The sequence below is a fragment of the Mobula hypostoma genome, chromosome 5, assembly GCF_963921235.1.
Source record: "Mobula hypostoma chromosome 5, sMobHyp1.1, whole genome shotgun sequence".
In the NCBI taxonomy this organism is placed as follows: domain Eukaryota; kingdom Metazoa; phylum Chordata; class Chondrichthyes; order Myliobatiformes; family Myliobatidae; genus Mobula; species Mobula hypostoma.
In genome coordinates this window covers 116,651,409-116,676,344 of record NC_086101.1, presented here as the reverse complement: position 1 = coordinate 116,676,344, position 24,936 = coordinate 116,651,409, and the positions used below count along the sequence as shown (strand labels likewise).

The 24,936-nt window shown below is 42.2% G+C and overlaps 1 protein-coding gene across 2 annotated transcripts in view; it reads left to right on the top strand.

Annotated features, from left to right (window-relative positions):
- Window positions 1-24,936, top strand: part of LOC134346959 (misshapen-like kinase 1) — a 351,745-nt gene that overhangs the window by 228,255 nt on the left and 98,554 nt on the right. For both annotated transcript variants that reach the window (XM_063048859.1, XM_063048858.1), the window contains exons 9-12: window positions 7,151-7,229; window positions 18,908-19,083; window positions 19,198-19,267; window positions 21,505-21,721. In XM_063048859.1, coding sequence (XP_062904929.1) covers window positions 7,151-7,229; window positions 18,908-19,083; window positions 19,198-19,267; window positions 21,505-21,721 — 542 coding nt within the window. The remainder of the gene's footprint in view (window positions 1-7,150; window positions 7,230-18,907; window positions 19,084-19,197; window positions 19,268-21,504; window positions 21,722-24,936) is intronic.

Genomic DNA, 24,936 nt, shown 5'->3' with positions numbered 1-24,936 from the left:
ACTGTGTATTTTCCTTCAAATTGGCAGTTTCCCCCTCTTAGAGTTATGGACTCATAGAAAAGTACAGCACAGAATCATCCCTTTCGGTCCATCTAGTCCATGCTGAACCATTAAAAATGCCTAGTCCCATCGACCTGCATTGGGACTATAGCCCTCCATACCCTTACCATCCATGTACCTATCCAAACTCCTCTTAAATGTTGAAATCGAGCTCACATGCACCACTTGTGCTGGCAGCTCATTCCACACTCTCACCACTCTGAATGAAGAAGTTTCCCCTCATGTTCCCCTTAAAATTTTCACCTTTCACCGTTAACACATGACCTCCAGTTGTAGTCTCACCCAACCTCAGTGGAGGAAGCTTACTTGCAACGTCCTGATGAGAGTCATGGCCCAAAACGTCAACTGTTTACTCTTCCATAATGCTGCCTGGCTTGCTGAGTTCCTCCAGCAATTGTTTGTGTTACTTGCAAACTTTTTCCTGTATTCCTGAACTATTCACCAATAAACCAATTATCTCATATTTTAGACACGAGAAAGCCAGCAGATGTTGCAAGTTCGGAACAACACACACAAAATTCTTTTTCTTGTTTCTGTATCCCTTGGTACCTTTGCCTGACAAAATACATGGTGCATTAAATTTTCAGTTGATTCCTACCATCAGCAAATCTTAGGAGATGGGGTTGTGTGAAGAAGCAAGGTTATGTCCCCATGTTCTGGGATTTTTGCCAGAGGAAATGGTTTCTGTTTACCCTGCCAACCTCCTTCAAACATCTTTAACATTTCAATTAAGTCATTCTTGTGGTTGACTAAATACAAGTCTTCACTCTGCAACCTGTCAACACAATTAACTCTTTGTGTTCTGGTAATCTCTTGTGGGGTTTACCATATGCATCCTCAAAGTGAAGCAGATCTCCAAGTAGAGTTACATCTGAGCTAGGACAGTAGCATGAGTTCAATGTCCATTCGCAAATCTGATGGTAGAGAGGAAGAAACTCTTTCTGAATCTTTGAGTGTATGCCTTCAGGCTCCTGTACCTCCTCTGTAATGGTAGCATTGAGAAGAGGGCATGTCCTGGGTGATGGGTGTCTGTAATGATAGATGCTGCCTTTCTGAGGCATCGCGCCTTGAAGATTACCTGGATGTTGGGGAGGTTAGTGCGCATGATGGAGCTGACTGAGTTCATAACTCCCTGCAGATTCTTAGCTTCTTTCGATCCTGTAGAGGAACCGCCCCATCATACCAGATCATGTTGCAGCCAGTTGGAATGCTCCTCACGGTATATCTGTAGAAATTTGCAAGTGTCTTTGGTGACATATCAAATCTCCTCAAACTTCTAATGAAATATAGCCTCTGTTGTGCCTTCTTTGTAACTGAATCGATATGTTGAGCCCAGGGTAGATCCTCAAGAGACATTGACACCCAGTTTCTACTTCTGACCCTTCTGTGAGGACTGGTATCCCCTCCTTCCACCTTTGGCTATCTCCCCATTTTCTTTCAATCCAGATGAAGAGTCATGACCCAAATTGATGACTGTCCATTTCCCCCCTCAAATGCTGCCTTACTTGCTGAGCTCACCTAGTGATTGTGTACAGCTAAAGATTCCATCATCTGCAGTCCACTGTGTCTCTCTTGATACTTTTTTATATTATGTCAGAAAGGACCAGAGCATAGGAACATTTAAGAGTTCACCATGGGTCACTCACTGAAATAAGTTCAACCTCGGGCAAATGAAGTGCCTTTTAACTCTTATCCTTTAAGCTTGTCACCATCCTGTCAGGCAGCATCAATGGAGCAAAATGGAGAGTAGACCTAAAGTGATGGTAGGTCCCGACCTGAAACGTCGACTTCCCATTTCTGTCTGAGTTGCTGACTTCTTCAAACATTTTGTGTATTCCTCCAGATTTCCAGCATCTGTAGTCTCTTTGTGTCCATGTTATCCTTCTGTATCACTTGAATAGGTCAATGAAATGCTAATATAACTATCACCCTTATTGTAAGTAGTTGCAATGTGATGAATAATGATTATTGGTATTCTGAGAGATTTTATTAAAAAATGTAAAATATATTGTGTATATTGGGCTTTATCCCACCAGCAAGCAAATCTTTCCCTCCCACCCACACTTTCTGCTTTCCTCTGGGATCACTCCCTACATGACTCCCTTGTTCATTCGTCCCTCCCCACTGATCTCCCTCCTGGTACTTATTCTTGCAAGTGGAACAAGTGCTACATCTGCCCCTATGCCTTCTCCCTCACTACCATTCAGGTCCCTAAACAGTCCTTCCAGATGAGGCAACACTTCACCTGTGAGTCTGATGGGGTCATTTACTGTGTTCAGTGCTCTCCTGTATGTTGGTGAGACCCGACATAGATTAGGAGAACGCTTCGCCGATCCTCTATGCTCTGTCCTCCAAAACAAGCAGGATCTTCCAGTGGCCACCCATTTTAATTTCACTTCTCATTTCCATTCCAATACGCCCATCCATGGCCTCCTCCACTGTCGTGATGAGGCCACACTTAGGTTGGAGGAACAACACCTTATATTCCATCTGTGTAGCCTCCAACCTGATGGCATGAACATCGATTTCTCAAACTTCCCCCACCCCAACCCCCTTCACTATTTCTTATCCCCTTTTCCCTCTCTCATCTTAGCTTGCTCGCCCATCTCCTCCCTCTGGTGCTCCTCCTCCCTTTCTTCCTTTCATAGCCTTTTGTCTCTTTTACCAATTAACTTCCCAGCTCATTACTTCATCCCTCCTCCTCCCAATTTCACCTATCACCTGGTGTTTCTCTCACCCCTCCCCCTCCCCACCTTTTAAATCCACTCCTCAGTGTATTCCCCAGTCCTGCCAAAGGATCTTGGCCCAAAACATTGACTATACGTTTTTCCTTAGATGCTTCCTGGCCTGCTGAGTTACTCCAGCATTTTGTGTGTGTTGCTCAGATTTCTAGCATCTGCAAATTTTCTCTTGTTTGTGATTGGGCTTTGTACTACTTTTTCAGCAGAAGTTAGTCGTGAGTACTTTTGCCTTAAACCGTGAATGCTTGACAATGCAGTTCTGGATGTGTTGACCATTGGATTGAATATCTGATATTGGTGTCTGCCTTCTCGGTGCCCGGCCCCTTGCTTCTTTAGGAGCTGGGTGTATGTTCCCTACTGGTCATCAGGTTTTTGGATCTTCAGTAACTAAGCAATTGATGGCTCTGGGGAAAAGAAATGCCAATTCCATAATAACATGAGCAGGAAAATAAGACATAGGAGAAGAATTAGGCCATTTAACCTATTGAATTTGCTCCACCATGATTAATTTATTATCCCTCTCAACCCCATTGTCTTACCTTCTCCACATATCCCCATACCAACCAAGAACCTATCAATCTCCACTTTATATCTACCCAATGACTTGACTTCCACAGCTGTCTGTGGCAATGAATTCCATAGATTCACCATCCTCTGGCTAAAGAAATTCCTCCTCATCTCTGCTGAGAAACGATGTCCTTCTATTCTGAACTATGACACCTGGGATACTAAACTTCCCCCTACAGGAAACATTCTCTCCGCGTCCACTCTATCTAGACCTTTCAATATTCGACAGGTTTCAATGAGATTCACCGTTCTTTGAACCTCCAGCAAGGACAGGCCCAGAACCATCAAACGCTCCTAGTACATTATTCTCGGGATTCTACTCAGGATTCATTCTCAGGATTATATGCGTGAACCTCCTCTGAACCCTCTCCAACAGCAGCACATCCTTTCTTGGATAAGGAGCCCCAAAACTGCTCATAATACTCCCAAGTACAATCTGACCATTACCTTAAATTCTCCACATACATCCTTGCTTTTTATTCTAGGCCTCTTGAAATGAATGCTAGCATTGTATTTGCCTTCCTCATCACCGATTCAAGCTGCAAAATAACCTTTATTATAGCTGTGGTGATTTCGTACTGGGATAAAGTGATGGAATGGATTAAATTACTGTTTTTACTTACAAGTACCTATACATCCCCAAGGGAAGCATTTGAGTATTCTCAAACTGCAAGAAGCAAGCCTGATGCTTAATCTGACAACTATTAAGCCAGCTGTTGTTTCCTGGTGTTGGCTATAGAAATTCCAGGGACGATTTGTGATGCAGTATTTGTGTTACTAGACCAGGGGCTTCCAACCTTTTTTTTAATTTCATGGACCGATACCATTGAGTAAGGGGTCTATGGACCCCAGGTTGGGAACCCCTGTACAAGGTAAACCATCTAGTCCAATTCAAATGTTACTGGAATATCTGTATCACGTAATTAAAAAGATCAATGGTTCAATATAGTATCAGAGAATATATACAATATACAACCTGCAATTTTATTCTTCGTAGATATCCATGAAGCAGAAAAAGCCCCAAAGAATGATTGACAAAAACATCAGAATCCCAAAGCCCCACCCCCATACACACAAGCATGAGCAAAAGCAATGACCCTCCCCCTCGCCGTGCCCCCACTTGCACCAGCATAAGCACCAACCTCTTCTCCCCACTATGCAATAGCAAAGCCCCCAAAGAGGCCTTGATCTAGAGTTCATCAAAAACTACAGTCCCTCAGTATGTCAAACAGGCTCTCTCCCTCACTAATGAGGGAGAGAGAGAGATCACTCCTGCAACAACATGACAAGAGACAAGTAGCTCAGTGTTTCAATGTTACAACCTTCTGCGTCCCTTCTCCAAGTCCCCTGACTCAAAGACTGACAGGCTGTCACTCACCATCAGAAAGAGAGAGGGGGTCGCTCGAGTGCAGGGACTTTTTCCTGACAGCAGCGCACGCCATCTGCTGCCTCGGTTTCAGTCTCCTGCGATGCTTCAGTCAGCGACATTAGCAAGGAACCAGGTTGTCCATGGGGCCACAACTGTGGATGACAATCGCATGAGTGTGACCATGGAAGCTGTCAGACTAATGAGAATACTAAGTTAGCTTATGAGTTTATAAAACTCCATGGTCACCAGATCTGATTGCCTCTGAGTACTCTGGACTGACTCAATATGTTTCATATGTTGGGCAATAAACATCAGCTTTTCAGAAGTGAATTTGCCCAAATCCTAGTTTCCCATGAGTATGAGTACCTAATACCCTGGTCTTAAGTGACTTGATTCCCTTTTAATGGAAATAAAAATCTATTACTTTCAGTTCTGCATGTATGAATTTTAGTTGAATATTCTATTTTAGAGTCTATTTGCCTCTGAGATGACACAACTGGGATTAAGAGTTTGGCACTAAGCCCAGCTTTGTATTAATGGTCAGATACTGTATTTGGAGCCAACATGACAGGATTGGGGGGTGGGGAGAAGAGGAGGAAGTTGTTGCTTCTTGAGATATGAAATTGCTAGTCTGTAATTCTTCCTCCTCTAATAATCAAAATCAGTTTTAATTACACCGGCATGTGTCATGAAATTTGTTAACTTTGCAGCGACAGTATGATGCAATATATAATAGGAAAAAATTGAATATATATAGTTAAGTAAGTAGTGCAAAAAGTAAAAATTTTTTAAAAGTAGTGAAGTAGTGTTCATGGGTTCAGTGTCCGTTCAGAAATTGGATGGCAGAGGGGAAGAAACTGTTCCTGAATCGTTGAGAGTGTGCCTTCAGGCTCCTGTACTTCCTTCCTGATGGTAACAATGAGAAGAGGGCATGACCTGGGTGATGGGAGTCCTTAATGATGGATGTCGCTTTTTTGAGGCACCACTCCTTGAAAATGTTCTGGATTAAACAGATGCTCGTGCCCATGATGGAGCTGATTAAGTTTACATTTCTCTGCAGCTTAATACGATCCTGTGCATTATCTCTCTCCTCCCCTCCCCCCGATACCAGACAGTGATGCAGCCAGTTAGAATGCTCTCCACGGTACATCTGTAGAAATTTTTGAGTGTCTTTGGTGACATACCAAATCTCCTCAAACTCCCAATGAAATAAAGATGCTGTCATGCTGCCTTTGTAGCTGTTCGATATGTTGGGTCCAAGATGGATCCTCTGAAATATTGACACTTGAAATTATTCACTCTTTCAACTTCGGATCCTGGTACCTTTGGAGCTAAAAGTAATGGGGGGGGGAATGTGGGAGAAGAGGAGGAAGTTGTTACTTTTTGAGACATGAGGCCGTTTGCCTTTCACCCAAGTCTGTAATTCTTCCTCCTACCAACTCTTTTGGGTGGGGAAACCAGCAGAAAACATACGAGTGCTTTCATTGCTAAGCTGTGCGTTTATAAAGGTTGAATCGGTGGTGAGGAAGACGAATGCAATGTTGGCATTCCATTCAAGAGGACTAGAATATATAAGTAAGGGTGTAATGTTAAGGCTTTATAAAGCACTGGTGAGGCCTCACTAGAGTATTGTGAGCAGTTTTGGGCCCCTTATCTAAGAAAGGATGTGATTGGAGAGGGTTCAGAGGAGGGTCACAAGAATGATTCTGGTAATGAAAAGGTTATCATATGAGCAGCGATTGAAGGCTGCTGGAATTGTACTTGCTGGAATTTAGAAGAATGAGGGAGGGAGTGAAATGTTGAACAGCCCAGATAAAGTGGACAGGAAAAGGAAGTTTCCTTTGGTGGGGGAGGCTCGGACCAGAGGGCACAGACCCAAAATAAAGGGGCATCCATTTAGAACAGTGATGAAGAATTTCTTTAGCCGGGGCGGTGAATACGTGGAATACGTTGCCACAGGCGGCTGTGGAGCCCAGGTTACTGGGTGCAGTTAAGGTGGAGATTGATGGATTCTTGATTAGTTGGGACACGAAAGATTATGGGAAGAAGGCAGGAGAATGGGGTTGAGAGGAAAATGGATCATGATGAAATGGAGCAGACTCAATGGGCCGGGTGGGCTTATTCTGCTCCTGTGTCTTATGATTTGCAGTCTTCAGGCCTTGCCCTTTACCAGCCCGTGTCTGCATTTGCTGGGCTTATCTAACTGATTGTCCAAGTGCAGTAAAACAAACTTGGGAAAAATAAAGTCTGTTAAAGTTTTGAAGTTTCTACACATGCATGATTAGAACAAAAGGTACAAAATTTCACAAGATCTCTAACCAGTTTAACGTGGGAAATTGGTGGAACTGTTTATTGCTATTTTAGGCAAAGCAATATTATTTATACAACTAATTTTCTTTCTGTTTTGCTTCAGCTCTATGTGACATGCATCCAATGCGGGCCTTATTCCTTATTCCAAGAAATCCCCCTCCAAGATTAAAATCGAAGAAATGGTGAGTGATGCCGTGGTGTGGTGATTGGGAATGAAATGCCCTGTGTGCTTTTTAGTTAGAAAATATGTTAGTCTTTCTCTATTTGAGAGATGGAGGTACCTGGGTGTGTTCAACAAGGTGCAAAAGAATAGAAAGGAACATAAAGGGAATCAAATAGTGATAGCAAGGTCTCTCTTGTGTCTCCATTAGTAGCTGGTGAAGTGCACCACTGTGCACCAGAGCACGTAGATTGTTAGATAAAAAGTAGACTGATAGGTGATAAGTGAATTCTCTAGCAAAGTTACAAATGCCCCTTTTAAAAAAGGGGGTAGGGGAAGAAATTTAAATGAAAAATTTAGAGGCCTACAGAGGTGTTGTGTGAAGGTTTTTCTGGCTGCTTGCTGTGCAGAACCTACTCTCTCCTTGGCATTTTGGGGGCTGCAATAAAAAAAGCCATCTGGACTGTCTCAGAGGCTGCTGAGTGAGCTTCCAGATGGCTATAGATCAAGAAGTGTGACCCGTGGACCAATGCTGCTGGGACACAAGCCAGGGCCTGATCAACCCTAGCTGGGTCACCTGGGCTTAGAGCGTCTGATGTTGAAAGAGCTGAATCACCTGATGATCCCAGGTTACATCACTGGTGAGGTGTCTCAGCAATTCCTAGGATGTGTCTCTGCATCATCATTAGAGCAAGGAATTTCAACAAGAAAGAAATGTAGCTTACTGGGGAGGAGAGCCATTTTATTGAAGTGGAAGGATTCTAATCCACCCACGGTCTTTTATTGGCTTTCTTCCATCATGTCCTGTTTAAGTTTAGAGAAAATAAGAAGTTGGACATTCGATACATCCTTTAAATTTGAACAAATATGGCGACCTTTTATCCAATATTTTCATTTAATTTGATTTATTACTCTTTTAAGTTTTTTTTTGAGGTTTTAGATTTGATCAGAATGTTTTTCTCTCCTCTTTTTTTTTGGTTGTATCCTCAAAATGGACTGCCCAGTCCCTTTTTTTGCTTTGTTTGTTCTGTTTTTTTATAGTGTAGTGTTTTTTTTTTCTCTTTATTTAAAACCCGGACCCGGCTGGTGGCGTAGTGGCATCAGTACCGGACTTCAGGACAAAAGGTCCCGAGTTCGAATGCAGCCGGCTCCCCGGCACGCTTTCCATCTGTGCTGGGTTACGAGCTGGTGATCTCTTTGGAAACGAACCCGGCAGAAGGCCATGGCAAACCACTGCTGTAACTTGCCTCGTACGCGGTTCCCCACTACGTCAGAGAGGCATGGAGGGAAATCATCCACTAACCAGAGAGACTCCGGATGCGACGTACCTTTCCTTTCCATTTAAAACCCAATGTTTTTTTTCCTTTCTCCTTTTAACTGGTAAGAGGAGAATTGTTATTTTCTTTTTGTTTTATTATATATTTTATACTAGTTTAACAATATCAATGATTTTGACAGTTTTAATCTTGGTTACTGATATATCTATTTGAACTAATTCTCCTCTTGATTGTATTTGATTGTATCTATGTTTTTTTTTAAATCAATAAAAAGATTAATAAATAAAGAAAGAAAGAAATGTAGCCAGATCTGGCCACTCTGCATCCACTTGGGAATTTGGGATGCTCTAGTTAATGATGAAACACTAAAAGCGATGGCTCGCCCAAACAGAGCCTATGGTTTACTTATTCTAGTCAGTAAATAGTTTTACAATGTACTTATAAAGTTCAAAGTACATCTATTATCAATGTATGTATACATTCATCCCCTTACATTGTTATAAAGAAGTACCGCACTGAAATAGTCCCTTTGGCCCATCTAGTCTTTGCAGAGCCATTTAAACTGCCTACTCCCATCGACCTGTACTGGGACCATAGCCCTTCATACCCCAACCAGCCATGTACCTACCCAAACTTCTAAATGTTGAAATTGAGCTTGCACGTACCACTTGAGCTGGCAGCTTGTTCCACACTCTCACCATTCTGAGTGAAGAAGTTCCCCCTTATGTTCCCTTTAACATTTCACCTTTCACCCTTAACGTGTGACCTGAAACAGGCAGCCACAAAACAAAGAAACCCAAAAGAACCGATTTAAAAAAGGACTGTCAAACAACCAATATGCAAAAAAATAAAATCATGCAAACAATAAAAGTAAGCAAATAACATTCAGAGTGTCGAGGGACCACAATCACAAAGCCAGGGCAGGCCACAGACCCTCAGTTCAGTGCAGAGCCGAGTAACTGTCGCAGAACACTTGAGTAGAACCGGGCCAACCCTAGCCTCTGGTCACACGGCACCCTGCCTTTTAATCTGGCCCAGGTAGACTGAAAAGTCGGTCAAGAAGCGAACCAATTTTGCTCGTTCTCCACAATGGTCATCTTCATGTCACTGAGACTATGAAGACTGCTCCGTGCCCGCTAATATGATGAACTGATAAGAGAGGCTTTGGGGTTCAGATCTGAGGACTCATTTTTAGTTCGAAATGCTGTTGTTCACTTCAATTGTTTGCATGATTTGTGAGTTTTTGTTCTTTCTCTTTCACATCAGATGTTGGTCTTTTATTTTTTATCTTTTTCTTTAAATTAGGTTCTTTCAGGTTTCTTGCTTTATGGCTACCTGTGAGCAATCAAATCTCAAGGCAATATAATTTATACATTCTTGGATAATAAATGTACTTGAACCTTGAAAATTTGACATTCAGATCATGCCCAGAAAAAGGAGATTGCCTTTAGATTTCCCATTTCAGCATCTGATCTGGTTATCAACATCAAAAGAGCTTGTCCGGTGCAAGGAATCCAGACAAAAGTTCTTTTTTTGCACTAAAATTTGAAGATTTAAGTCCTCTAGGGGCTCATCTTTAAATAAAATGATCCAGGTGGGATCCAGTTTTCTAGATCTCCAGCCGTAGTGAAAATCTGAGCTTATATTAAGTAAAATATTTTTTTTTAAATTCAAGATTATAGTGAATGATGCACTAAAATGTTTTTGGTTGAGGCACTTTTCCCGGTGCAGTTTATTAAAACTTTTCAACACCTTCAAAATAGAATCATAGAAAAGTGCAGCACAGAAACAGGCCCGTCGGACCATCCAGTACATGCTGAACCATTTAAACTGCTTACACCCATCGACCTGCACAAGGACCATAGACCTCCATACCCTACCATCCAAACTTCTCTTGTAGATTGAAATCGAGCTTGCACGTTTGCACACTTGTGTTGGCAGCTCGTTCCACACTCATGATCCTCTGAATGAAGAAGTTTCCCCTCATGTTCTCTTTAACCCATGATCTCTGGTTGTAGTCCCATGCAATCTCAGTGGCAAAAGCCTGCTGGCATTTACCCTATCTATACCCCTCATAATTTTGTATACCCCTGTCAAATCTCCTCTCAGTCTTCAACATTCCATAGGATAGTCTAAACCTATTCAAGCTTTCCTTATATGATGTGATTGGGAGCTGAATATCCCAGGATACACAGTGTACAGGAAGGATAGGAAGGTAAGTAAAGGGGGTGGCGTGGCCCTGATGGTAAGTAACGATATCAAATCAATAGAAAGAAGGGACATAGGATCAGAAGAAGTAGAATCCTTATGGGTAGAATTAAGAAATGGCAAGGGTAAAAAGACACTAATAGCAGTTATATACAGGCCTCCAAACAGCAGCTGGGATGTGGACTACAAGTTGCAGCTGGAAATAGAAAAAGCGTGTCAGAAGGACAATGTCAAGATAATTATGGGGGATTTTAATATGAAAGTGGATTGGGAAAGTCGGGAAGGTAATGGATCTCAGGAGAGGGAGTTTGTAGAATGCCTACAGGATGGCTTTTTGGAGCAACTTGTCCAGAAGCCCACCAGGGGACCGGCTGTTTTGGATTGGGTGCTGTGTAACGAACCTGAGGTGATTAGGGAGCTGGAGGTAAAGAAACCTTTTGGAAGTAATGATCATAATATGATTGAGTTCAGTTTCAAATTTGAAAAGGAGAAGCTGGTATCAGGTGTATCGATATTTCAGTGGAACAGGGGAAATTACAGTGGTATGAGAGAGGAACTGGCCCAAGTCAATTGGAAAAGTAAACTAAATGGAGGGATGGCAGAGCAGAATTGGATAAAATTCCTACAAGAAATAAGGAAAATGCAGGAAAAATATATTCCAAGAAAAAAGAAAATCATGAATGGAAAAATGGCACAAATGTGGCTAACGAGAGAGGTTAAGGCAAAAATAAAAGCAAAAGAAACGGCGTACAAGGAAGCAAAAATTAGTGGGAAAAATGAGGACTGGAAGACCTTTTAAAAACTTACAGAAAGAAACTAAGAAAGTCATTAGGAAAGAAAAGATGAATTATGAAAGGAAGTTGGCAATTAACATAAAAAAGGATACTAAAGAGTTTTTTTAAATATATGAAGAGTAAAAGAGTGACAAGGGTAGATACAGGACCGATTGAAAATGATGCTGGAGTAATTATAATGGATAACAAAGAGATGGCGGAGGAACTGAATGAGTATTTTACATCAGTCTTCACAGTGGAAGACATGAGCAAAATACCTGATAGCCAGAGGTATGAGGGAATAGAATTAGGTACAGTTAAGATAACTAGAGAGAAAGTGCTTGGGAAGCTAAGTGGACTAAGAATAGATAAGTCTCCCGGCCCGGATGAGGTGCACCCAAGGGTTCTGAAGGAGGTGGCTTTGGAGATTGTGGAAGCATTGGAAATGATCTTCCAGGAATCAATAGACTCTGGCATGGTTCCGGAGGACTGGAAGGTCGCAAATGTAGTTCCGCTATTTAAGAAAGGAAGGAGGCAGCAAAAAGAAAATTACAGACCTATTAGTCTGACATCGGTGGTTGGAAAGATATTGGAGTCAATCCTCAAGGACGAGGTTATGAAATACCTCGAGGTGCATGACAAGATAGGCTGAAACCAGCATGGTTTCATGAAGGAAAGATCCTGCCTTACCAACTTATTGGAATTTTTTGAGGTAATCTCGAATAAGATTGACAAGGGAGAGGCTGTGGATGTTATGTATTTGGATTTTCAAAAGACCTTCGATAAGGTGCCGCATATGAGGCTGCTTAATAAGATGAGAGCCCATGGAATTATAGGAAAGATATTGAAATGGGTGGAGCATTGGCTGATAGGCAGAAAGCAGAGGGTGGGAATAAAGGGATCCTATTCTGATTGGTTGCCGGTTACTAGTGGTGTTCCGCAGGGGTCGGTGTTGGGGCCGCTTCTTTTTATGATGTATATCGATGATTTGGATTATGGATTAAATGGTTTTGTGGCCAAGTTTGCGGATGACACCAAGATAGGAGGAGGAGCAGGAAATGTTGAAGAAACGGAAAGGTTGCAGAGAGACTTTGTCAGTTTAGGAGAGTAGGCAAAGAAATGGCAGATGAGATACAACGTTGACAAATGTACGGTGGTACATTTCGGAAGAAGAAATAATCGGGCAGATTATTATTTAGATGGGGAGAAAATTCAAACATCGGAAGTGAAAAGGGACTTGGGGGTTCTCGTGCAGGATACCCTAAAGGTTAACCACCAAGTTGGATTGGCGGTAAGGAAAGCGAATGCTATGTTGGCATTCATTTCAAGAGGAATAATGTATAAGAGTAAGGAGGTGTTGATGAGGCTCTATGGGGCATTACTGAGACCTCATTTGGAATACAGTGTGCAGTTTTAGGCCCCCTATCCTAGAAAGGATATACTGATGTTGGAGAGAGTTCAGAGAAGATTTACAACGATGATTCCTGGAATGCAGGGGCTAACATATGAGGTGCGTCTGTCGGCTCTTGGATTGTATTCATTAGAGTATAGAAGAAAGAGAGGGGATCTCATAGAAACGTTGCGAATGTTGAAAGGGTCGGACAGAGTAGATGTGGAAAGGTTGTTTCCCTTGGTGGGTGAGTCCAGGACAAGAGGCCATAGCCTTAGAATTAGAGGGTACCCAGTTAAAACAGAGATGAGGAGAAATTTTTTTAGCCGGAGGGTCGTGGATTTGTGGAACTCGTTGCCACATATGGCTGTGGACGCCCGATCATTGAGGGTGTTTAAGGAGGAGATTGACAGGTATCTAATTAGTCAGGGTATCAAGGGATATGGGGAACAAGCCGGAAATTGGAACTAGATGGGTGAATAGTTTAGCTCATGGGGGAGCTGTGGAGCAGACTCAATGGGCCGAATGGCCTACTTCTGCTCCTTTGTCTTGTGATCTTGTGAACTCAGGTCCTCCAGGCCTGGCAACATCCTTGTAAGTTTTCTCTGTACTCTTTCAACCCTATTTTCATCTTTCCTGTAGGACCTGAGTTGTAAGGAACTCAGGAACCTCCTGTAGGTCAGTGATCAAACTGCTCACAATACTCCAAATTAGACATCACCAATTTCTTATACAACTTTAACATAACATCCCATTTCCTGTACTCAGTACTTTGATTTATGAAGGCCAATGTACCAAAACCTTTCTTTATTACTCTACCTACCTATGACATCACTTTCAATGAATTATGGACCTGTATTCACAGATGATTATGAGCAATGTAAATCTCAGGATATAAAACTAGTCATGGGAGATTTTAACGCCAAAGTTGGACAGGAAAGGGTTGATAACATAATAGGACTCTTTGGATTAAGGGAGAAAAATGAAAATGGAGAAAGGTTTACTGATTGGTGTGTCAGACACAACCAAGTGATCACCAATACTTGGTATAAAAACCATCCACGTAGATTGTGTGCTTGGATTAGCCCTGGAGATAGAACAAGGAATCAAATAGATTTCACTACCATTAATGAATGCTTTAGAAATAATGTCACAAATTCTAAAGCCTACCCAGGAGCAGACTGTGGTTCAGATCACCATCCAGTAATAGCTACCAATAAAATAAAATTAAAGAAACTGAAACGTGGAAAAAAGAGAAAGTATATGTTGGGAGAACTTAAAAATGATAGCATACTTAAGCAACAATTCAAAACAGCTGTAGAAGAACATCTCAACGAAAACATAACAACACCTATTTGGGACAGATTTAAATATGCTATACAGCAATCAGCAGAGGAGATAATCCCAGTACAAGAAATCCAACACACCAACAAGGGGTGGGTAACGCAAGATATTCTAGATCTGATGGAACAAAGAAGGTTAATGAAGAATGATGAAGTGCAATACAGAGAGCTAGACAGACAGACAGACCAGACAATTGTGCAATATTGCAAAGGAAGAATGGCTGAATGAAGTAAAAGGCCATATTAACAACAGCAAAGAAAAGCACAAGAAAATTAAGGAAATTACTGGAATTAAGAAAACCTCCTCAACAGGATGCATAAAATCAGCAGATGGATCCATACTAACAGATCCAGGTAAAGTATGTGAGAGGTGGATTCAGTATATAGTATGTTTGAGGATGAAAGAGGGGAACCCCCAGATATTAAACACCCTAATTCTGGCCCACCTATTACCAAAGAAGAAATAACTAAAGCATTGAAAAGCATGAAACATGGCAAAGCCACTGGACCTGATGAAATTTCAGTAGAAATGATACAAGCCCTAGAAGATCTGGGCATAGATATTCTTTTTGAACTGTTTAATGGCATATATGAGCCTGGTGTATTGCCTGACAATCTCTTGAAATCAGTATTTATAACTCTGCCAAAAATTCCTGGAACTATTGACTATGAAAATTATAGAACAATCAGTATTATGAGTCACATTATAAAGATTTTGTTGAGAATTGTTCTGAGTCGAATTAAAAACAAGTTAAGGCCAGAAACTTCTAAACTAACAATATGGGTTTATTGAGGATAGAGGAACTAGGAACGCAATTTTCATACTATGAATGCTTTCAGAAAGGGCAATTGAATATCAAAATGATGTCGTTTTATGTTTTATTGATTTCACTAAAGCATTCGACAAAGTGCAACATGAAAAATTATTTCAAGTTCTCACTACACTAAACATTGACAGAAGGGACCAACAACTGCTCCAAAATTTATATTGGAATCAAATGGCGGCGGAAAAAATTGATGATAATATAAGCAGTTGGACTAAAGTTCAAAGAGGAGTTAGACGGGATGCGTTGCCTCACCGGAATTGTTTAATATCTATAGAGAAATGATTCTCAGAGAAATAGAAGACCTAGATGGGATAAAAATTGGAGGTGTTAACATCAACAATATAAGATATGCAGGCGATACCACCCTACTAGCAAGTGCTGCAGAAGACCTACAAATTCTCCTAGACAAAGCAGTACAAACAAGTGCAGATTTTGGTCTAACCGTCAACTGTTTAAAAAAAACCAAGTGTATGGTAATATCAAAACAGCAGGATACTCCCAACTGCCAATTGTACATCGGTAACCAAGAGATTGAACAAAAGACCAGCTTTAATTACCTTGGTAGCTTTATATCACAAGATGCTAGAAATAAAGTAGAAATAAAAAGAAGAATTGCCATTGCCAAAACCAACTTCCAAAAAATGAAACCTATTTTTTTTACCAACGGACACATTTCTACTACAAGGCTTAGGTTACTAAAATGTTACATCTGGTCAATCTTGCTGTATGCTTCTGAAACATGGACTATAACACCAGAACTCCAAAGAAACTTAGAAGCAACAGAAATGTGGTTTCTTAGAAGAATGCTGAAAATATCATAGAGATAGGGTAACTAATGAGACAATACTCCAACGTGCCCATACAAAAAGATCTTTAATGAGAACATTAAATGAGAGGAAACTTGAATTCCTGGGCCATGTCATCAGAAAGGGAGAAATAGAATGCCTTACATTACAAGGCCGTATGCCTGGGGAACATGGAAGAGGACGACAAAGAAGAAAATATATGGACACTGTGAAAGAACTAATAGATCTAAGTGTGCGAGATATCATTGACGCTGCATGGGATCGTTCGATGTGGAAAGCCATGATCGCCCAAGCGTGTAACATGCAAGGCACTTGAAGAAGATTCGCAAATCCTTTTGTTCTACAGCACTCCTCAATGCACTACTGTTCATTGTGTACGACCTACCCTGCTTGGTCCTACTGAAGTGCAACACCTCACACTTGTTTGTATTAAATTTTATCTGCCATTTTTCAGCCCATTTTTCCAGCTGGTCCAGATATAAGAGGTCTCATTAGACAGCATTTAAATTTCCAAATTACATAGATCAGGAAAGAATCTGACTTTGAGCCCAAACTAGTTTCATGCTCAAGGGTATGGGATTATTTTTGGAGGAATGGTTCTGCATACGTTGTCCTACCTCCCAAGCGGATGTTTGGGTACTGCAGCACATTGTACACTTAGCAAGAAGTCATTGGCAGATGCTGCAGGAAAGGCTGCCTCTGGGGAGGTGGTGTGATTTTTAAACACCACCGTCACTGAAGAGTCTGTCATCAGAAATGGGAGGCAGTCTTGCCTGAAAAATGCCAAGAACTGTTCAGAACACAGTGAATTTATGATTTCAGTTACAGTGTGTGGCTCACAAAGCATGAAACTCGTCCTGCCTGCCCATTTAGACAAACCCTCCTTTTCTACGTTTCTTACCAGAACGTGCTGAATTCCAAAGTTATGCCTTAAAGAAAAACTGTTTCCAACTCTTAAGTGGCATGAGCATCTCTCCCTAGTCTCTAACCGTGAAGGTCGAGATGGGCATAAGTTCAACTGAGCATCATGGTGCAAACAAACATGTGAGAGAATTCTCAGAAGCGTGGTTTTCCGCAAATAATTCTGTAAACAAACATGTAGACCCCAATCCTGTCTATGAGCCAATGCGGGCAAAATTCCAGACCACAACGCATGAAGTTCACCACGCAGCCAATCACCAGCAAGATTTCCTCCTTACATCACAATTAAGTTTCGGAAGTGGTGTCAAATCAGCTGATTGAGAAGTATATAAAGGCCAAGCATTCAAAGGACACACCACATTCAATACCATACTGACAATGTCTCCTCATATAGTGATGAAACATTTGCAAGTAAATTGCCAAGATTGGAAAACAAGTTAACCCAACCATCAACCACCTGAGCCACACATCTTCCATTTTGTTTCTAACTCATTAAATGTAAATTGGACCTGTGCTAATTTAGCAAATATCTTAATGTTAAACAGTAGAAACTAACTTTGTAACAAAGCGGATTTGTTTATCACCTGCTCGCTTCTAGCCATCTGTTGACCAGCATGGTTATGTGATCAAAGTATGCTCCCATTCAGCGTGTGCCATCTAGCATCTGCAAAACATTACAATTCTTTTGCTCAGTCCCTTGCCTTGTCCAGGAGTATAATGGCCTTGAATTTATTTATTTATGTGGAGATACAGCACGGTAACCGGCCCTTCCACACTGACCAGTAACGTCATGTGACCAAAGTTCAAAGTACACTTATTATCAAAGTATGTATACAGTGTACAACCCTGAGATTCGACTTCTCCAGATAGCCATGAAACAAACAAAACCATGAAACCCGTCCAAAAAAAGCATCAAACCCTCCCCCACAGATATGCAAATTAAACAAATTGCACAACGGCAACAAGACCGCAACCCACCCACGTGCAAAAACAAATCATGCGAACAGCGACAAGAACATCACCCCCCCACCCCCCGTGTGCAGAAAAATAAACAAATTGCACAAATGGCAACAAGAAAGAACGAGGGAAAACACAGAATATAAAATAACTAAATCGAAAGGGCCCAATCGAACTACAGTCCAATCTGCAAACCACAGATTCAGAACTTCAGTACCATCCTTTGACAGCATTGAGGGCGAGAGAGATCATTTGAATGCAAGGGCCTTCCCTCAGAAGCAGTGAGCAAAGGGGAGAGAGGGACAGTCACATGCAGACACGTTTCTCCGGCAGCAGCAAGCGAGAGGCTAGTAGACGGTGCCGAACACTCGTTTGCCTTCCACACTTGCCTTGATGTTTCAATCTTCCTCAACACTTTAATCAGTGAGAAATGGAGTTTATCATGGGCTCACACCCCACCTCTAAGCTTCTTGGAGAAACACACTATTAAACTCTAGACAACAGGAATTCTGCAGATGCTGGACATTCAAGCGACACACATCAAAGTTGCTGGTGAACGCAGCAAGCCAGGCAGCATCTGTAGGAAGAGGTGCAGTCGACGTTTCAGGCCGAGACCCTTCGTCAGGACTAACCTCCAGACCACAGGCTCCAACAGTATCAGAACCACATTTAAAAGAAAAAGAAAACATAAAGAAGTGAAAGAAACAGTTTTGTGGTCTATCTTGGAAGATGTCACCTGAGGCAGCATTGTTCACTGGCACCTTCTTGACCAGAATTAACCAGCTAACTTGTACATCTTTGGAATGAGGGAGGAAAATTCTCTACTGGGTTGCTAGCATTAGTTCAGGGAAGTAAGGACTGATCACCCCGAGGACCTGGAATCAGCATTACTGAAAAGCCTCAAAGTTGAGGATCCTTCCTCATCAGCCTCCCCTGTGTCCTTGAGGCTAGAGCGTAATTTAGGTGTATGAATCAGATGTTGTTAGGAATTTTTATGCTGGATCATTGTCAACTAGTTAAGACCTTAACCAATGTATATGTACAGATTGCAAATTCACCATACATTTGCCATAATCCGTAAACCAATTCTAATGAACGGCAATCTCCTTTAAATATTAATTCTGTGGTTTTCTCCGAAGATGTATATCCAGCATTTTCTATTTGTGTTCTGTATAACATGATTTTTTTTTTTTTGTAGGTCAAGGAAGTTTATAGAGTTTATTGAGAACTGCCTGATAAAAAATTATACTCAGAGACCGTCTACAGATCAGCTGCTAAAGCACAGTTTCATCCGAGACCAGCCGACTGAGAGGCAGGTACGCATCCAATTGAAGGACCACATTGATCGGACCCGGAAGAAGCGTGGTGAGAAAGGTAACGATGAGCTCGTCAGCCAGCTACTTCTGACTGCTTCATTAAGTGTGATGAAAATAACTGTTGGCCAAAGAATAATTGCAAAGAAATAGTGACATGTTGTGTCTTGAACAGAGGAGACAGAATACGAGTACAGTGGCAGTGAGGAGGAAGAGGACAACGTTGGTGAAGAAGGGGAACCTAGGTGAGTTGTTCCTGAATATAAACCAGGGGCAGAAAGTACCCTTGGTGCTTGGTTTTCTTTTACTTATTCCTACTTTTTTTTGTAATTTATTTTTTATTGAAGTTCAAAATCAAACAAAACTTTCATAAGATGTATTTCAGATACTGTACATATATATCACATAGTCATGTTTGTCACAAATCTCCACATTGGAGAGGGTTCATAAGAGGTTCACGAAAATGATTCCCGGATTGAAAGACTTATCATATGCAGTGTTTGATGGCTCTGGGCCTGTATTCACTGGAATTCAGAAGAACGAGAGGTGACCTCATTGAACTTATCAAATATTGAAAGACTGCGATAGAGTGGATGTGTGGAGAGGATGTTTCCTATGGTGGCAGAGTCTAAGACCAGAGGACACAGCCTCAGAATAGAGGAGTGTCCTTTTGAAACGGAAATGAGGAATTTCTTTAGCTGGAGAGTGGTGGCTCTGTGGAATTCATTGCCTCAGATGGCTGTGGAGGACAAGTCATTGGATATATTTAAGGCAGAAGTTGATAGGTTCTTGATTAGTCAGGACATGAAAGGATACTGGGAGAAGGCAGGAGATTGGGGCTGAGAGGGTAATTGCATCAGCCACGGTAAAATGATGGAGCAGACTCGATGGGGCAAATGGTCTAAATTCTGCACCTATATCTATGTGAACTTTGTGCTTCACAGAGAGTAAGTTTGGTCCGAAGTAATAGCATGTACAATGTTTAATACGATAGTCATGCCCAAAGTGTACCACAATTAGGAGGGAAGTAAATGTTTTGGGCCTGAGGAGGATTTGAATCAGTTGCCTATTTCCATGTCATACAAAGATGGAAGTTGTGCTTATTAGAGTCCGAAACACAAGAGATTCTGCAGTTGCTGGAAATACGGTGTAAAACACACAAAATGCTGTAGTTTGACTTTTGTGTTTGCATGTATAAGAGGTATGCGGGCACTTTATGTTGCCTATGGTTCTCTGGGTTGCATCCAGTTCTCAAGCTGAAGCTCCATAGACTGGATTTCTAAATCCATTCACATGCACACAGTGAAGGAGAGTTGAGTTCAGGCAATGTACTTGTTTAGATGAGGTGTTAAGCAATGTTGCATTTGCCCTCAGATGGATGTAAAATATTCTAGAGGAGCTCTGCAGGCCAGTTAGCATCTATGGGAGAGAAATAAGAGCTGATATTTCAGGACTAATGAAGAGTCTCAAAGTTCAAAATAAATTTGTTATCAAAGTAAACGTGTCACCATATACAACCCTGAGGTTCATTTTCTTGTGGGCATACTCATTAAATCTATAGAATGATAACTATGACAGAATCAATGAAAGACTGCCCAACCAGGGTATTCAACCAGAGTGCAGAAGATGACAAATTGTGCAAATAGAAAAAGAAGGATAATAATAGGCGATAAATAACGAGAACATGAGATGAAGAACTTTGAAAGTAGTCCATTAGTTGTGGGAACATTTCAGCAATGGGGCAAGTGAGGTTGAGCCAATTTATCCCTTTTTGTTCAAGAACCTTACGTTTGAGGGATAGTAACTGTTCCTGAACCTGGTGGTGTGAGTCCTGAGGCTCCTGTACCACCTTCCTAATGGCAACAGAGAGAAGAGAGCATGTCATGGGCTGAAACGTCGAATCTTTATTCCTTTCCATAGATGTTGCCTTTCCTGCTGAGGTCCTCCAGCATTGTATGTATGTTACTCTGGTTAGAGTCCTGTTGGGAAATAGCACGTGACAATTTGTCTACCTAGCATCAGTGGTCGCATAACTAAGACTTGTGATCTGCACCAGCCATCCACCATCCACCACCTGCTCCCATGGCTTCACGTGACCCTGATCGGGAGGGCTAAGCAGGTGCTACACCTTGCCCAAGGGTGACCTGCAGGCTAGCAGAGGGAAGGAGTGCCTTGCACCTCCTTTGGTAGAGACGTAACTCCACCCATGCTTCTGTCTTTTCCCAAAGCTTTTTCTTTGGATAAATGAGATGATGGTAGATTAACTACCCAGAGCAAGCCCAGACTGCAGTGTTACACAATGTAAATGGTCCTCGTGCAACACTACGGCCAAATGCCGGTATGTGTAGTATATATGAAGAGGAAAGATTAGCAGGACAAGATGCCGGAGGGCAAGAGCAAACAAAGAGCTGATTGACTGTCTCCTATGCAATATGTTTCATAATATTTTGCCCCCTTTCTTCCCCTCTTGCCTGCCCGGCAGCTCCATTGTAAATTTGCCAGGCGAGTCCACTCTCCGGCGAGACTTCCTCCGCCTGCAGCAGGAGAACAAGGAGCGGTCAGAAGCCGTGAAGCGTCAGCAGCAGCAGCAGCAGATTGTGCTGCCTCGCCGGGACCTGGAGGAGCGCAGACGGCAGCTCCTCTCCGAGCGGCAGAAACGCATAGAAGAGCAGAAAGAGCAGCGGCGCCGGTTGGAAGAGGTAAAAGAAACACCCTTGGGAACATAAACAACAGGAATTCTGCAGATGCTGGAAATTCAAGCAACACACATAAAAGTTGCTGGTGGGACAAAGGGTCTCGGCCTGAAACGTCAACTGCACCTCTTCCTAGAGATGCTGCCTGGCCTGCTGCGTTCACCAGCAACTTTTATGTGTGTGACCCTTGGGAACATTTTCTGTTTGGTTTCACTGCAGCAGAAGTTATGTTCGCAGATTCTGGAGTAATACTATACCGTTTCACTCTACTGTTATCAGACCTGGTCCTTCGTACAGAATTTGGCTTTTATGTGGACTGCATTTCTGTAAGGAGTTTGTACATTCTCCCCATGACTGTATGGGTTTCCTCCCACAGTCCACAGACATACCAGTTGGTAGGTTAATTCGTCATTGTAAATTGTCCTGTGATCAGGCTACAATTAAATAGGCAGGTTACTAGACTGCATTTCTCATTGGGCTGGAAGGACCTGTATCCCTAAATAAAAAATAAATGAATCACATACACGGTGAAATCTGGATTGATATGCCATTCAGACTTTATTTCTGGTTGCTGTTGGCTGTGTCATCTGCACGTCATCCATCATCCAAGATGAAATCCTTGGTTCCTGCAAGTTCACTTTTTCACCAGTCTCTCAGCCTGCACAGTCACCACTTACATCTCAGTCTCTGTCCTGGAACCTGCCCTCCCTTCTCTCCACTCCTCTTAAAGCTTGACTTCTAATCTCTAGTTCTGATTAAAAAGGTTATCGACATGAAAGTTCACATTTTATTTTTCTGCAGATTCTTTTCCAGGTTTTGTTTTTGCCTCAGGTTTCAAATATCTGCAGCTTATTTTTTCCGGCTTTTCAGTCTCGTTTGTTTCCGAATAGTTGGCAATAAATCAGTGTTGGTAGCCATGCCATGTTCAATAGTTCAGTGCTTCCATTTAATATCAGGTAACGTACATAGTATACAACCTGAAATTCTTACTCTTCACAAACATCCACGAAACAGAACAAAACCCCAAAAAATAAATTGCAGAAAAACATTAGAACCCCAAAGCCCCCTCACCCCCTCCCACACACAAGCTGCAGCAAAATATCAACCCTACCCCTCTACCATTTGTTCAAGCAGGAAGCATCACTGCCCACCACCCACCTAGAAAGCCCCAAAAGAGAGACCATAATCTGCAGTCCAACAAAAATTATTGTTCACCCAACAATTCAACATGCCACAGTTGTGTTTCTCTCTCAATCTCACCCCCCTCGCGCTCTCTCCCACTCTCGCCCGCCCCCTCGCGCTCTCTCCCACTCTCGCCCGCCCCTCGCACTCTCGCCCACCCCGCGCTCTGCCCCTCTCCCCCTCTCCCCCACCCTTGCTGTCTTGCTCTCCCCCCCACTCCAGAGAGAGCTGTCACTCTTTCCACACAAGAGGGAAGACAAACAGATCATTGTTTCGATGTTACAGTCCAAGTCAGAGGCAACGCCCTTTCATCCCACCCGATTCGAGAACCAGCAGACTCTCCTGCCTCCTATCGAGAGAGAGAGCGAACTTCCTGAGAAATTGAGGCGGAAATGTTGCAGTTGCCTATTTATTCCATTTCTGAGGTCACAGGGCAGAACGTTGCAGCAAAGCTGTGAGGAGCTTACAAGTGCTGGCCACTAAAGCTGAGTGGCAGATCGAGAAAATCAAAAACCCAGAGGTTATGCAGATGCTGGAAATCCAGAGTTACAATACACACAAAATGATGGAGGAACTCAGCAGGTCAGGAGAGGAATAAACTGTTGGTGTTTCGAACTGAGACCCTTCTTCGGGACTGGAATTGAAGGGGGAATAAGGTTTGGGAAGTGGAGAAGGAGCACAAGCTGGCAGGTGATAGCTGAACCTGGTGAAGGGGAAGATACATTGGTGCGGGGGGGGGGAAGGTGTAGCTTGGAGGTGATAAATAGTTTTTTAAAAAAGGGCTGAAGAAGGAATCTGATAGCAGAGGAGAGTGGACCAAGAGAGAAAAGGAAAGAAAGGGCTGGGGGGTGTGGTCAGAGGGAAGTGATGGGTGTGTGAGGAGAGAAGAGGTGAGAGGGGAACCAAATGGGGAATCCTCCAGGAGGACCACAACTTTGTTGTGGTTTGGAGGCTTGCGTGCTTCAATGACCCAGAGAGCGACGTTGGCTGGAGTCAGGGTTTTATGCTTTGGCTCTTGGTAGGGTCACCCATGCCAAACAGGTCAAACTGTACAAGCCAGACTTAGAGTAGGCCACCGGTCCTCCATGTTCAGGGGTTCAGCTCAGGGCTAACAACCTTGACTGGTAAAACAAAATTGTTACAGAAATACCATTGAAGAATCCTTTTACATCTGAATGCAGTTGTATTTCTGAATCTCCACTTGTTTGACTGACAGTAGTGAAAACTGAGATGAAAGAAACCCTGAACATAGCTAGTGGACCTTCGTTGCTGCCAGTGGTGTAACAGGCAGTAAGTAAGTAGATGGGTGAATGGAAAAAGAGAGGAGGAGAAAGGGGGAGAAATTACTCTATTCCTCTCTATAGATGCTTCCTGACCTGCTGGGTTCCTCCAGCATTTTGTGTGTGCCAGAACTAGAGAAGCGATCCATTTTCACACAATTTGGAATTCCCTGAGATGTTATCGGACATTATACCTATATTGCTTAGGATTTATCAATCCTTCAAAAGCAGCATTGGCTTTTTTTATTAAGGTCACAGTTTGACACTGCATTTCAAATTACCTTTCAGTCACAATTTGTCATCCCGATCCTCATTATCATTAATGTGTACTGTGCTGTATTTCATACAAGACTTCCTACTTCTAATAGTGAACCTGGATGCTAAGGACTAAATCTCTGATGCATCTTATTACCCCGAGCATCTTTTTCTTGTTTGTTTATTGCTGAAGATCTTTGAAAGTGGACGGCACAAGAGGGATTCTTAATGTGCCCAAAGCACAGTTGTAAATATTAGAGAAATATCTTATGTGCTTTGTGATCACCACATACAAAGTGAACAGTTGTACTGTAGCTTGCATGAGGATTTCAGAACAATTCATGAATCTGAGTTGATAATTGCACATTGCTTTACTTTCTGCTAGGGCAATTTTCAATTAGTTTTCAGATTCATTTTTACAATGAAAGGTTCAACTCCATCTGCTTGGCCTTGCACAGAATCAGTCACAGGGACAAGGCCGTATTGTCTACTTTAATTCACCCA